Source organism: Cryptomeria japonica, chromosome 5, assembly GCF_030272615.1.
Source record: "Cryptomeria japonica chromosome 5, Sugi_1.0, whole genome shotgun sequence".
Lineage (NCBI taxonomy): Eukaryota > Viridiplantae > Streptophyta > Pinopsida > Cupressales > Cupressaceae > Cryptomeria > Cryptomeria japonica.
Genome location: NC_081409.1, coordinates 355,039,990 through 355,055,572, shown reverse-complemented (window position 1 = coordinate 355,055,572; position 15,583 = coordinate 355,039,990). Strand labels below are relative to the sequence as shown.

At 37.6% G+C, this 15,583-nt stretch overlaps 1 protein-coding gene across 5 annotated transcripts in view; it reads right to left on the bottom strand.

The window, feature by feature from the left end:
- LOC131034286 (DNA ligase 4) overlaps positions 1-15,583 on the bottom strand; it is a 308,263-nt gene that overhangs the window by 51,991 nt on the left and 240,689 nt on the right. For 3 of the 5 annotated variants that reach the window (XM_057965753.2, XM_057965734.2, XM_057965742.2), the window contains exons 24-25: positions 3,520-3,659; positions 3,163-3,324 (exon numbers count right to left, since the gene is read on the bottom strand). In XM_057965753.2, coding sequence (XP_057821736.2) covers positions 3,163-3,324; positions 3,520-3,659 — 302 coding nt within the window. The remainder of the gene's footprint in view (positions 1-3,162; positions 3,325-3,519; positions 3,660-15,583) is intronic. The other 2 variants (XR_009103768.2, XR_009103769.2) reach the window with 1 other exon arrangement.

Genomic DNA, 15,583 nt, shown 5'->3' with positions numbered 1-15,583 from the left:
AATCTGATTGTCTAGGATTTTTAGCTGTGAATCTTCTGAGTCTGCATACTTCTATAGCATTCTAAGTTTGTTCACCAGCATTCAAGATCCCGACTTTATGGTGTGCTCTGTGATCACCATTTTAATCTCGGGCGTTGCATCTTCATCCCCCGGCTTCGATTGCGATCATGTCCTCAATTTGCGTTTCAAGTTTTCCCTCAGCTATTTTCAGCGACGTTGATCTACAAAAATAAGTTCAACCTAAATTAATCTTCTTCAAAAATTTGAGTAAATTTAACAAATATTAAATGTCATTAAGGCAATGTTGAGCTTCGTCTCAACAAATAAGAGGGGAAAAAGAGATGTTTAATTTTAAAACCATTCGAACCTCCTTTACTTCATTTCACTTTTGGTTTAAAATCGCGCCACTTTAAAGGGAAAACTTAGGCATTTTGAAGGCAAAGTGCCAAAAAGTTCTCCTTTGTTTTCCTCAATTTGCCAACTTAAGGGAAAACTTCGGCAATTTTAGGCGAATGTGTAGAAACACTTTTCCTTTTTTTTGCCATTCTTTTAACTTGACATTTCGCATTTAAGGGGATATTTAGGCAATTTTAGGTGAAAGTGCAAAATGTTTTAAAATGCCTCCACCCTTATTTATTTTATCTTAACATTTCACCATTTAGTGGGCAAGTTTCAGTATTGCAAGGCAAAAGCGTGAACTTTCGTTTTAGACACCTCCCTCCCCTTTGGTCTCTTAATTTGTTGTTTTGCCTTTTAGGAGAAAATTCAGCTTTTCAAGGAAAAATGCGAACTTTACTTTAAAATACCCACCTTTCATTATTAGGATACACAGATGCAAATTATGCTAGTTCCGTTGATGATAGGAAGTCCATATCTGGATATGTCTTTTTCCTAGGTTTAGGACCTATTTCTTGGGGAAGTAAGAAGCAAGCCACAGTTGCTCGTTCTTTAAAAGAGGCAAAATATCGTGCAGCAAGTGCAGCAATTTGGTTACATCGCATACTAGAAGGATTGGGTGTACCACAAAACCAACCTACAATCCTCTTTTGTGACAATCAGAGTGTTCTCAAGCTTGTTTGTAATTCAATGTTTCATGAACGGACCAAGCATATAGAAGTTGATTGTCACTTCGTACAAGAGCATGTTCAACAAAACAACATTCAACTTCAATACTGCTCAACTCGAGAACAACGTGCAGATATCTTCACCAAGCCTCTTGCTCGTGTCAAGTTTGAAAGTTTTCAAGATTCTCTTATTAGTACTTTAGAATAGTGATGTAATAAGGGGGGAATGTTGGATATTCCATCCCTCTACCTATGTGATCTATTTGTTATTATTTTATTGATGTTTTGTTAATAATTTGTTAGCTAATTTCAACTATTTGTTGAACCCATCACACCGACATATTCACGAGCTTTCTCATTTATTCATGTATAAATTAATATCATCTAATACAAAGTTTGATATTGGGTTTATCTTCTAAAATGTTGATAATAATAACTATTGCATCCTCTACCATAGCTAATACATCCTTTGGCAAACAAATCACAATATTTTTGTGTCAAAGAGGAAATATGCCAAGACACTGCTTGAGAAATTCAGAATGATGGATTCCAAACCCATGTCTACACATATGGAATCATATGGATTGTCGTCATCTACATCTGATACATCTCCTCAGGTGAATGCAACACTCTACCGACAAATGATCGGAGGTTTGATTTACTTGAGTTACACCAAACCAGATATTAGTTTTGTTGTTAATTACCTATCAAGATTCATGCAAGAACCAAAAATGTGTCATTGGAATGCAGCAAAATGGGTACTAAGGTATATTCAAGGTACAATGAATCATGGTTTGGAATATAAAAGGAGTGATCAATTCTTCTTGATAGGATACACAGATGCAAATTATGCTAGTTCTGTTGATGATAGGAAATCCATATCTAGATATGTTTTTTTCCTAGATTCATGACCTATTTCTTGGGGAAGTAAGAAGCAAGCCACAGTTGCTCGTTCTTCAACAGAGGCAAAATATCGTGCAGCGACTGCAGCAATTTGGTTACATCGCATACTAGAAGGATTGGGTGTACCACAAAACGAACCTACAACCCTCTTTTGTGACAATCAGAGTGTTCTCAAGCTTGTTCGTAATCCAATGTTTCATGAGCGGACCAAGCATATAGAAGTTGATTGTCACTTCATACAAGAACATGTTTAGCAAAACAACATTCAACTTCAATACTGCTCAACTCGAGAACAACGTGCAAATATCTTCACCAAGCTTCTTGCTCGTGTCAAGTTTGAAAGTTTTCAAGATTCTCTTATTAGTACTTTAAAACAGTGATGTAATAAGGGGGGAATGTTGGATATTCCATCCCTCTACCCGCGTGAACTATTTGTTATTGTTTGTTATTGTTGTATTGATGTTTTGTTAATAGTTTGTTAGCTAATTTCAGCTATCTATTGAACCTGTCACACCAGCATATACACGAGCTTTCTCATTTATTCATGTATAAATTCATATCATCTAATACAAAGTTTGATATCGGGTTTATCTTCTAAAATGCTGATAATAATAACTATTGCATCGTCTACGATAGCTAATACATCCTTTGGAAAGAAACCTTCCATTCACCACTACAATGTTGAGATACATATCATAAAAATGCTTAACAATAGACCCAAACATTATCTCAACCTGAGAGTAGTCTTTTTCAGCCTTATGGATTGGTCTATTGGATCCAAAGTAGAGTAGTTGAGTAAACATACAGCAGCAACATTCTTTCCATAGCACTCTAATAACACAAAGAAAAACAGCTTATTCTTCTCATTTTTAGTATTCACTCGAACAATTACCATAAATTATCATCGTAGCATACAATTTAAGTTCCATATTTATTTTTAGCATTCATAAATAAGTATTCTGGAAATTATCATAGATGATCATCATTTATAAATTTTACTTTTAGTTTTTTGTCCACAAATATTATAAAAAAGTTGCACAATGTTTAAGATCCCGATTTGGGGAGACTACAAACATATTGCATGCGATTGAGTAAGGTGTGCTACAGAGAGTATCTATACAGAGAATTTTTTTCCATTTATATAAGACTGAAAACAATAATCTATGACATTTAAGAACCTTACACACAACCATACCTTTTTATAATTATCTCGAAAGGCACCTGGTGGTCAGCTGCAGAAAACACTATCATATGTGTAGCATCACATAGCATGCTAGTTACCACACCTCCATGCATTATGATTTCCATCTTTAACCTTCTCAATACGAGTTCTGAAACTGTTTGTGAATCTGCATTTCTAAATAGTTGGAAATTTATATAATCAGTCTAAAAGAAGCTATGAGCCTGAAAGTAGTAAGGGAAGATTTGAAACAGACCCAGATGCTTGGAATTATTTGATTCATTTTAGCAAAGCTATAATATATAGACTAAAGAATTGAGAGCTTTCCCAGTCATTTTATTTCCAAGAAAGTATATAAAGAAGGCAACTTACGTGGAGTGAATGATGTGGTGAAAATAAACAGAGCAGTTATGAAACTGGCACCACTTATTACTCGGGCAATACTTCTTTTTGTAATCTTCAGCGTGTGCGACAGTTTTCATAAGTTTAGAATCTTGTAGGTTACTGAAAAGCTGAACAGGAAAATAAAGGTTAATCATTTGTTTATTTACAGATAAAAAGCTGCTTGCACATCTTGTCAATAGAGAAACAAAAATGGATATCCAAACTTTGAACACTTATGCATTTGATTCTTCTCGGGTCTTCATAGCTATAGAACAATTCTATTTTGTTCCCAAAAATAATTGTTCAAGTCATTATATAACATTGTTCTCCAATTTTTTATGTTTACTCAAAATAAATAATCATATTATCAGGCAAAGGTCTGTAACAGAGTTATCCAGCCAGGTTGCAAGATTATTGTGTCATGGTCTTGTTCAATTAATGATTATTGCAGAGCGCTCGAGGTTAATCGGTTCCAAGGAAAAGATTGATGAGGTTCCTGATTGATGATGTCAACAGCAATTAAAGGCGAGTTTAAAATGGCGAAGGCTATGAGGGCTTCAAAGTGGCAAAGTAGTGGGCAAACTCCTCTCAAAGTCCATCCTTTTGGCATAGGTTTAAGTATATTCCATCTCTACATCAAAATTGAGCAAAAACGGCCCATGGACATGCCAAAGGTGGCTTTGCCACAAGTTTTCTCTAATGGCACAAAATTTCAAAGGCAAAGCCAATGACATTCTCCACCCGATTCTCTACTTTTGGGCATTAACGGTAAAATCTCCACCAAAAATCAGCAAGCAAGAAACGATACATTTTTTCCCTGGCTAAATCATACGGAATCTACACTTGGGTAATAGAAGTGAGCAAACGGTTTAGAGAGGTGCACCCAACACTTTGTCTTAAAAAAAAACTTGATCACATGACAACATGCAAAAAATTGGCTAAGTTGTCATAAAAATGTCCCAAAATATAGGTAAAAACCTTCCTGAAATTTTTTGCATCCTTCAACCATAAAGTGTAATGTTCCCATTTTTACGCCTTCCTATTTTGTGAACATTGGCACAATTTCAGGGATTTTGTGGCATCCAATGATGGTTTGGAGTTCAATTGATGCTCTAGTTGGTGACAATGCTCTTTGTAGCATTCTAAGTTATTCTGGGTTTGTTCTCCTCAATCCTCAAAGAACACTGTTATCTATAATAAGTGCTCATTTTGGCACCGACCTTCCTGGGTTTTTCTAAGTTTGTTCTCCTCAGTCCTTGGAGAACATTGTTACTTATAGTAAGTGCTCATTTCAGCACAAGTCATTCTAAGTTTTTGTGGGTTTGTTTTCCTCAGTGCTTGGAGAACGTTGCTATTTATAGTAAGTGCTTCTTTTGACTCCAATCATCATCCTTTAGCACTAGTTATATGTTTCGGCATAGTCGGTTCCCTTTTCGAGTGTCTTGGCAAGTTTTTATGCAAGGTGAATGGTATTATTTAATATTTGCACTAAAGTAATAAAATGACGATTGATTGTTCAACTTAGTGTTTAAATGTCAAAGTGTTATGTTTTTTGTCCCCAAAGTTGGATGCCTAAGTGTTAAGAGCGACTTAAGTTGTTTTTAAAATGCTAAGGGGAGCTTTTCAAGGGAAAATAAAATATTTGAAATTTAAAATGCCCTAATTCCCCAACAAACTCTATAAAATTGGAGTTATGGTTCTCATTTCATTCATTCAAATTTTGCACACATAACAAGATGACGCTAGAATGAACAAGATTGATTGAGGATGGAAACCCTTGTCAAATATACTAGTTTTGATGGTGAAAGATCCTCAACACAAGAATCACCAGTGTTCTCAACAAGTTTGCGGTTCAAGGTTTCAAAAAAAATAAATTGAAGATTTTGTAGTTTTTTGAGTTTGTAGGTTTTTGGGGTTTGTTTGTTTTTCTTTTTCCAGAGATTAACAAGGATTCGCAAAGTGATTTGAAGCTACCTGTTGTTGGCCACATAGTTCTTTGGGATTTTGATCATGCCCTAGCTAGTCACTCCAGTTTAATTTGTTGGGAAAGTTCATAAAAGGGTTTGAAAATCAGAGTAAGCTTTGTAAGTGATATATTCTTTATTGGGTCTCTAATTTGTTGTAATGTTCCCTATTAGAATGCTACATATTTCCCAATAGTTACATACATCATTTAACATCATTATATCTTAAATTAGGTTATTGAGATTAGAAGTGCATATAATGCAATAAATAACTAATCAAATTTAGGGTTCGCCCTCACTTCTTCCCTAACCCTACAGAATATGTCGAATTGTTGTGTTAGGGCGCTTGGAAATAATCTATGAGCGGGCTCCCTCAAGGTTTTCTAGGAACTTATGTTCATGCCCATCTCAGGACTCTCCCTCAAGGCTTCAGAAATATTTTTCCTTACACATCTTAGGATTTACCCCTCTAGTGACCGAATTACTCCGCCTTTCCCTACACAAACCAACCTATCCCAATGTAGGCATTAGCGGAAGACTAAGGATTGGGCTATATATATAATAGTCTTCCATGTATGTTGGTGTAAATTGTGTCTCATAATTACACTTTACTTAAGTCGACTTACGATAATGCATCTCATAGTAGTTTGCATATGAGACACTTAGGGACGTGTGCACATAGGGAAGTTGCTTGTAGGATAAATTCCACCTTTTGTGGTCTTATCTTGTCACATTCTACCTTCGATGGGTGATCCGCCTCTTGTGCAATATTTTATTATTTCTCCTACCTACCCTCACCTACCCTTGTATCTCATTGGGGCACATGTCATGATCGTGTGCTCACATATCCATATGGCTTTGCCTTTATAAGAAGGCTCATCTTCATTGTATAGTTTATCGGTATCCAGTTGATCCATTTTTGCATCTTAATGAGAATACAATTTGTTCTTATCAATCTTTGTCCCTCTTGTGCTATCCACTAGGTTCTAAATCTTCATTATTGTTGGCGAATTCTTACATGGTATCAGAGCCATTGGGGCTCCATTGGGTAGTCATTTTGGAGAGATCTTGGTGCATTTGATTTTCAGATATGTGGAGCAGCATCATTTGGTAGCCTCCTATGCCAAATCTGACCTTGCCATCGAGTTTGGGAGGCCATTTCCATGAATTTTGAGTATAAATTCGACTATTTTTGGTGAAAGTTGATTTCAGGGCATCAGGAAAAAATTTCACCTCCTAGGCGGTATGGTATGATTTTTTCAAAAAGAAATTAAAAAAAAAATTCTACAGTGTTTGTTTTTCAAAATTTTTATTTTTTAATCCGCAGTTATTATTTTGGTGAAGTTTATAAAAATTTAAAAAAGTAAAAAAAAATATATTTGTTTTTATTTGGGGGTTTAAATCCCCCTGCCCGTACCTCTTGTCAGTTTTTATAGGGGGTCGTACTACTTTTCCAACTGTCGTGCTCGGGCCCTGCTGCCTTGTTTACTCTCTGACGGTTTTTGTGTTTCCTACACCACCAGACTGTTGCCCTCCAGTTCTTCTCGGCCCCGATACCTACTCCTGCGAACACCGCCATTAGCCACCACCTCTATTCAAGTGTCGCCTCGCCACCGACCTGTCCGCACTCAAGCTCTTCCCTCCCACTGGGACCCTAAGCCACCAATCTTGTCTCTGTCTTTCAACAGCCCCATAGTGCCTCACCGCCACCTGTCTGCCACCTCCAGCAGCAAAGTCTGCGTCAATCTGGAACACGTGGCGGAGCACCATTCACCCACGTGGCATCCTTTTGTTCACCGAACACAATACACATTGCCACGACAGCGACACATGTCACTCAACAATTTGGCTACACTTGCAACATCACCGGACACGTCAGCGCCCAGTAGGTGGCCACGCCATGTTACCACGCAGCACCATCCATACAATCTGTACAGTGCCACATTAGCAATTTCATACTACTGATGACATTGTTCATACAACCATGCAGTTAGGGTTTTTTTTGGCTAGGACGGCAATACGATCATCAAATTTAACATAGCGAATTGCTGATGTCAACACTGCATCAACATTTTTTGAAAAAAATTTGACCGCTCACCATTGAGCTTTTAGATTTTGCAGTCCAACTTCGAAGGCTCATATCTTGGTCATTTTGAGGCATTTTTCAGTGCAATTTTTTTTAATTGGGCTAAAATAAGGGGGAGGGGTGGACTAGGAGCAACGCCTAAACCCAACCCTTTAGGATCGAGATTGGTGCCTTTTGTTCTCTTCGTAGTGGTATGGTTAGTTTCTGATTTTGGTGGATAAAGTTTATAGAATTTTCAGTTTTTCACAACTATACCTATCCAATCCTCGATTCTAAAACTTCTCGAGCTCCGTTCAAGTTCATATGACCTCCTCAAGTGTCGTTTTTTTAAAGTGGATAATTTCTCTACTTTCACATGGTGCAATCAATTTTTAACCATTTTGAATAGAAATTGTACTTTCAAAATTAGGTCTTTTTTCGCCTATTTGGTACTTGCAATTTGCTTGGATCTCAGTTTAAATCTCTTGCATTATTGGTTTGAGTCTTGTTTGGCCTATTTGAGGTAGTTGTAATCTTGAAATCAAAGGCCCATTTTGCCCTTGTTTGCAAGTGGCCCATTGTACACGCTCTAAGTATAAAGTGTCAAATCATCATTTTAAGGGAGTTCTTTGATTGAGTGAATTTAGGGGGGTCTCTTGTGCGATTGTGCCTCTCTCTAAGTACTCCACATAATTATGAATCATGGAAAATTAAAGCATGGAGTAAGCTAATGGAAAAAGGACTCATTCATTACATAAATGGAACAATAACAACACCAACAGATACTAAAGTTGATCCTAATGCTCAATTGGAATGGCTCACTAAAAATTCTATGGCTCTTGGAACTTTGAGAAAGTATGTATCAAATGACCTCATTTTTCACACTGAGAAGGGTACTACAGTCAAAGAGGCTTGCGATATCTATGCCAAATTGTATGGTCAAGTTGATGAGATTAGGAGCTCCAAGCTTGACAGTGAACTCACAACATTGGATCCCAAGGATTTTGATACAATCCAAGATTATGTCATGAAAGCAACTGAGATAAGCGTAAAGCTTAAGGATTGTGGCATTGATAGGAAGAATGCTCAATTGGTTTACAATTTGTTGGAAAAGCTTCCATCAGATCATGCAGCCTTTGTTTCTAGCTTTCACACCCATCGGCTGACTTCAAGTGCCTCATTTACTCCACCATCATTTGATGCATTCACAGAGATATTGATACTTGAGCAATCAAAGTTGATCAAGATGGGGATTCTCAAGTCTTCAAAGTTTAAGGCTTTGGTGGTAAATCAAGGGACTCAAAAGAATCAAGGGAAAGACAAGAACCAAAAGCAGTCTAAGACAAAGCCACAACAAGATAGAGCACAATCATCCTCTCCAAAACAAGGCAATTCTTCATCCTCTTCCAAGAAGAGATATACAACTAAGAAGGAGTGACCACCTTGTTCGTATTGCAAGAAAAATGGTCCTAATGAGCATCATTGCCACTCAAAGCAAATTGATGAGTTGACAAACATCATTAAGAAGAACAACATCAATTTGCCATCCGCCTACAAGAAGAAGGAATCATCTCCTTCCACTTCCTCCCAGTCAACGGGAAAAGAGCAAGTGTTTGTGGCTAAAACAGGTTCTTCATGATAGTGGATACTTGACTCCAGTGCCTCACATCATATGGATTCTACAAAGGAGCGTTTTCTTCAATGGAGCCATCTAAGGTACCTCACAATTTCATTGGTGATGATACACAAGTGTAAGTTGAAGGGAAAGGTTCAATTGCCATGGATGATGGAACTTTTGAGAATGTTCTCTATGTTCCTAAAATTGACCACCAACCTTCTCTCTTATCTACCAAATCACCCATTATGGAAATGGGAAGAAAGTTGAGTTTACACATGATTCAGTTGTGGTAAAAGAATTTGAGAATGATGCCTTGGTAGCAGAGGGACAAGCCAATCACAATTCACAGCTTTATTCATTCTCCCACTTTTTGACTCGATCTCCTTCCATGGCCTTGCTCACTCATTCAAATTTAGAAAGTAAACTATGGCATGAGCAGTTTGTCACCTCAACTACCGCTATCTTCAGCAGCTTAGCTCTAAGGACATGGTCACAAGTCTACCTCAAATCAGTTTTTCAAAGGGTGTATGTTCAGGGTGTTCAATGGGAAAGCATCCTGAAGAGAATTTTGATAGGGGGAAATCTTGGAGAGCTTTGGAAGTTCTTCAAGTGGTTCACAGTGATGTAGCAAGCCCATTTCCAGCAACTTCATTTAGCAAGGCCCGCTATGCCCTCACCTTCATTGATGACTACTCCCGCTTCACTTGGGTCTAATATCTTGTTCACAAGAGTAAAGTGCTTGACAGATCTATAGCCTTCAAGGCTCATGTTGAGAAGCAATCAAGTAAGTTAGTGACTCAGATGATGATTTTCCCTCAACTCCGACTCGCAGGGTCCACTTGCAGTTGAGGAAGCTCATCCTCCATTTCCACCTAGACCTTGTTGGGCTCAACAGACACTTAAGTCTACGGGTTCTCTTGTTGGGGATCCTTCAAACACTCGGAGGACTCGATCACAGCATCAAGAGCTTCCACATGCTTACATTACTATCACTTCTGATCTACAAACCTTTCATGAAGCATTAGGAATTCCTGAGTGGGACTTAGCCATGGAGGAAGAGTATAGTTCCTTGATGAGGAACAACACTTGGGAGTTAGTCCCTCTTCCTAAGGGGAGAAAGATGGTTCGATGTAAGTGGATCTATCGGACCAAGTTTGCAATGGATGATAGTGTGGATAAGTACAAGGCACGTCTTGTTGTGAAAGGTTTCTCATAGGTTCCTGGTGTTGACTATATTGAGACCTTTGCACCCGGAGCTAAAATGAACTCCATTCGCTTGACACTTGCTATTGTTGCAGCTCATGGTTGGGTTGTACATCAGAGAGATGTGAAGAATTCCTTTCTTCATAGGGATCTGTAAGAGGATATTTACATGGAGTAGCCGCAAGGATTCGTTTAGGATTCTTCTTTGGTTTGCAGATTGAGGAAATCTATCTATGGCATCAAGCAAGCCCCTAGGGCTTGGAATGCCAAGATGGACTCCTTTCTTCTCTCTACAGGATTCACTAGGTGTCATTCTGATCCGAGTATCTACATTTTGTGACAAGATGACTCTCATTTGATACTTGTGCTCTATGTTGATGACTTGGTCATTACGGGGAGCACCTCATCCATCATTGGCAATGTCAAATCTGCTTTGCATGAAAGATTTGCTATGACTAACTTGGGTCTTTTGCACTACTTTCTCAGCAATGAGATATCAAAATCACCTTCCGAGATTACTCTTGCGCAACCCAAGAATGCTCTTGATCTTCTTGCACGGTTCCACATGGCTAATTGTAAGCTTGTGCAGACTCCCTTTCTTTCAAGAGTCAAGATTGAGGCCAAGTGTTCTACTCCACTTGTTGATGCCACATTGTATCGTCGGCTTGTTGGGAGTCTCCTCTACTTGACTCACACGCTCTAATATTTCCTTCGCGATTGGCATGGTTTCACGCTTTATGTAGGAACCACATGAGCTTCATTGGAATGCTGCCAAACGCATCTTGCACTACATACAGGGTACACATCATTATGGGATTCACTATGCAGTAGGCACAGAACTTGCCTTGGTTACACAAACTCAAATTGGGTTGTCGATCTTGATGATCGTAAGTCCACTTCAGGTTACAACTTTCATCTTGGTTTGGCCCCATTTGTTGGCAAAGCAAGAAGGAACATGCTATTGCTCTTTCTTCGATCGAGGTTGAGTATCGAGGGGCTATTAATGCAGCTACTAAGTCTATTTGGCTTCAAAATATTCTTACAGAATTTGGCTTCGCCACTCCACAACCTATAGTCCTTCATTGCGACTATCTAAGTGCCATTTAGATCTCGAAGAACCCGGTTCACCATCAACGGACCAAACACATCGAGATCCACATGCACTACATCAGGGAGCTGATTCAAGAGCAGGTCATTGATTTCCAGTATTGTCCTACAACAGAGCAGGTTGTAGACATCTTCACGACCCTTCACTAAGAGTAAGTTTCATTAGTTATGAGCTCTCTTGGGGGTGCGGGATATTTCATTAGGGGGGGTCAACTAACTTCTCCTTCCTCTCTTATGGGGGGACTTTTTCCTCTCTTGAGGTTTTGTCCTTCTTTGAAAGTTCTTTTGTATTTTCATTTCTCTTTTGGGGGGAGTTTTTTCCCACTGGGTTTTCTCCCTTTCTCCGTTTGTGAGAGATTGTTTTGCTTTGATTGCATTTGCATTTGTTCATGGGTACCGACCATGGCCTTGTAATCGGGACTCATCTTGCATTGTTAGCTTAAATGTACATTCCCCTAAGTTGCACTTAAGGGGGTGTGTTGGTGTAAATTATGTCTCATAATTACACTTTACTTAATTTGACTTAGCATAATGTCTCTCATAGTAGTTTGCATATGATACACTTAGGGAAGTGTGCACATAGGGAAGTTGCTTGTAGGAGAAATTTCACCTTTTGTGGTCTTATCTTGTTTTCACATTCCACCTTCGATGGGTGATCCACCTCTTGTGGAATATTTTATTATTTCTCCTATCTACCCTCACCTACCCTTGTATCTCATTGGGCCACATGTCATGATCGTGTGCTCAGATATCCATATGGCTTTGCCTTTATAAGCAAGCTCATCTTCATTGTATAGTTTATCTAGTTGATCCATTTTTGCATCTTGATGAGAATACAGCTTGTTCTTATTAATCTTTGTCTCTCTTGTGTTGTGCTATCCATTGGGTTCTAGATCTTGGTTATTATTGGCAAATTCTTACAATGTACTATTAATGTATATGAAATTAAGTATGACTGTCATACATATTGCAGTCTATAATAATATTACTACTGAATTCTGCATAAGAACATTATCAAGCTTCATATATTAAGCATACATACTCAACACATCCCCATGCATACCACCATGAACAAAGATGTTATTGCCTGTAACTTAATAACAGTTCTGATCTAATCTGATCGATGGAATTCGCTGGATGCTTTGATTCCTTTCCTTTATATCTCTCAATGTGAGGGAGAGGTCACACCTCTTCATCATGTATGCCCTTTGCAAGAGACACACCCTTTCATCATTAGCACCATTTGAAAGAGTGCAACTCTTCATTATTTCTACCCTTTGAAAGGGACACAACCTTTCACAATCCGATCTCCACTTATTATTTAAATCAGATCTGCACTTCTAATTCCCAAATTATACCCCCTTCAAATGAGATTCTCTTCTCCCTTTTATATCTCATGTTTAAGGGAGTCACAACTTTTCATTTTATATCATTTGACCATTCATTAACTTAATTATATTTTAATTATATTTTATTATATTCTTTTATATTTTAATTTAATTTTTAATATTTTAATTTTTTTATTATTTATTATTAAATTCTATTTCAAAGTGGGGACATTACATTTGCAGAGGTTTAGGAGTGTTTACTAGGTTGCTGGTGCCTTTCCAATGCTGCATTTCATAATAGACTTGCTATGATTTCTATTGACAATGAGAACACACATATTTTTGGTCTATGTAATGTCCCCACATTGAAATAGAATTTAATAATGAATAAAAATAATAATATTAAAATGCAAAAGAATAAAGGAAAAAAAAAAATTAAAATATAAAAGAATATAATTAAAATTTAATTAAGCTAATGAATGGTCAAAAGACATAAAATGAAAAGTTGTGACTCCCTCAAACATGAGATACAAAAGGGAGAAGAGAACCTCATTTGAGGGGGGAATAAGGGAATAAGAAGTGCAGACCTGATTTAAATAAGAAGTGCAGATCTGATAAGACAACAATGAGGAGGCATGACCCTTTAACTGGATGTCTCTTTTCCAAGAGATGTGCTCCTCAATAAAATAGGATAGTATAAAAGCATATGGACTGACGAGAGGAAGAAGGATAGGAATTAAGGAAGGCTAATGGAAGAAGAAAGGAATGGACAGAAAATAAGGGAGTGACTTTTAAGGACAGAAATGATGAAAAGTTGTGGCCCTTTGTTAGGGTGGGAATTGTGAAAGGTTGTGACCCTTGCCAAGGGAAGGCATGATGAACGCATGTGACTTCTCCCTCACAATGGACAATATAAAGGGAAGGTCTCATTTGAGGAGGAAGAAAACACACTAGCACAATCACACCAAAGAAGACACTCAACAGATTGAAGGAGAAATAATTCCGATTAAAGAAATAAAGGCATTTCAGATCGAACCTCTAGTCATCCAACAACAAATACATCAAAGGAATTAATCTTCATATCAGGCTTAGTCTGATATTATTTTCAGATCTGCCCTTCTTAGCACTCTATACTCTCACAACTGCTTGTGGTATATATATACATGTTGCTTGTGCATAATAGATAATGCTTAAGTGTATGATTATATGATAGAATATAAGATATTTAAACTTGGATAATTCATATCTAATTTACTATGTTGGGGTTCACATGACTTGCTGACAACACCAATCAGACAATCGGATCTTTGTTTTAACTATTATACTGTTGTTGGGCCCCAAGCAGACAAAAACTTCTGAAGCCTCATTTGGGTTGTTTGGCTTGGTTGGGACCCACAAATTTATCCTTTTGGTTGTGTTATTATCTTTCTGCTAGGCCAACTTTATGTGGGTTAATTTATCTTAAAGCTAGGTGATTAAAATAAAATCAAAGGTATTTCTTCCTCTAACTGGCAAATGCTGACTATTACTTTGGGCTGTTGACTACTCCTTTGTGTTGGCATTTCATATGATTTGTTGTCTGATTAGGGATGTTTTGCATATAAAGACTCTTCCAGACATTTATTCCTCCCTGCAGGGTGGTTTCCTGTATTAGACATTATTGCTTACCCATAGACCATGCTGATAACATTTCCTAATGGCAGGCAGTTGGGTGCTTGAAATAAAAGCATTAATATTAAATCTTGCGTAACTTTGATAGGCGATGCAAGACTCTCACATTGTCAGTGGTTACTTTACTGTATTAACACAGATTCCTTGCTGTTAGTGGCTATAATGGGTAGCATCTCTAATGATAGCGACAATTAATAACACCTCCAACATCTCCCTCCTAGCCTCTCTCTCTCTCTTATCGCTTCTGTTATTGGCTAGTGATATTCATTTCCATGTGGGAGAGATGTGAAGATTAAGTGAAATACAGGGAGAGGGTTGACCACAAACTAGAATAGGGTCATGGGAATTAAAGAAATCACTAGGCTTATGGCTTGAGCTAAGCACCCATATTAGGATAGTTGATATTTAGGATAAAGAAAAATATAATATGTTTTTATTCGAAATCCCTATAAATGATTGTTGTTGTTGCAATTGATAATTTGTGAATGAGAGGATTGTAGAATGCTTGCTGGACTATATGCCCCTGAGGCGAGCAGGTTTTCTGAGAGTGGATTGGTATAAGTAATTTTTGCTGTTATCAATTCGATCACGCATATTTTTCAATTGGTATAATCTCTTGTCTATCAATATTGACTAAATGGTTATAGTGGTGATGTGTGAGGTTGCTTGGGTTAGCTTCTCTACACCAGGTGCCTAATCCTCATTTGCATCACTAACTATGCTTTCCATGTGTGTTAGGATCAAATGGAGAATGGCAATAAAAAGTATTGTGGACCAAAGCAATTTTAGGGATTTCTAATGGAAAGAATGGATAAAGAAGACTTAAATGACGATCAGCACACATTCACCTATCTTAGATGAATTGATCACTTTTGGTGAGTTCTTGATTGCAGCATTTAGTCTGTTTGGATCATTTATTGTGTTAACATCCTTGATTGCATTATTGATCCATTGTTTGATTTGAGTTTGACTTGAGCATAGAACCTTAACAATTCAGTGTGATAATATTTGAGAGGTCGTGTGTTATTAGAGTCATATTGATGAAGTTGGTCTGCAAATATGAGTTTATTAGATGTAGTCTTATTGCATTTTAGTT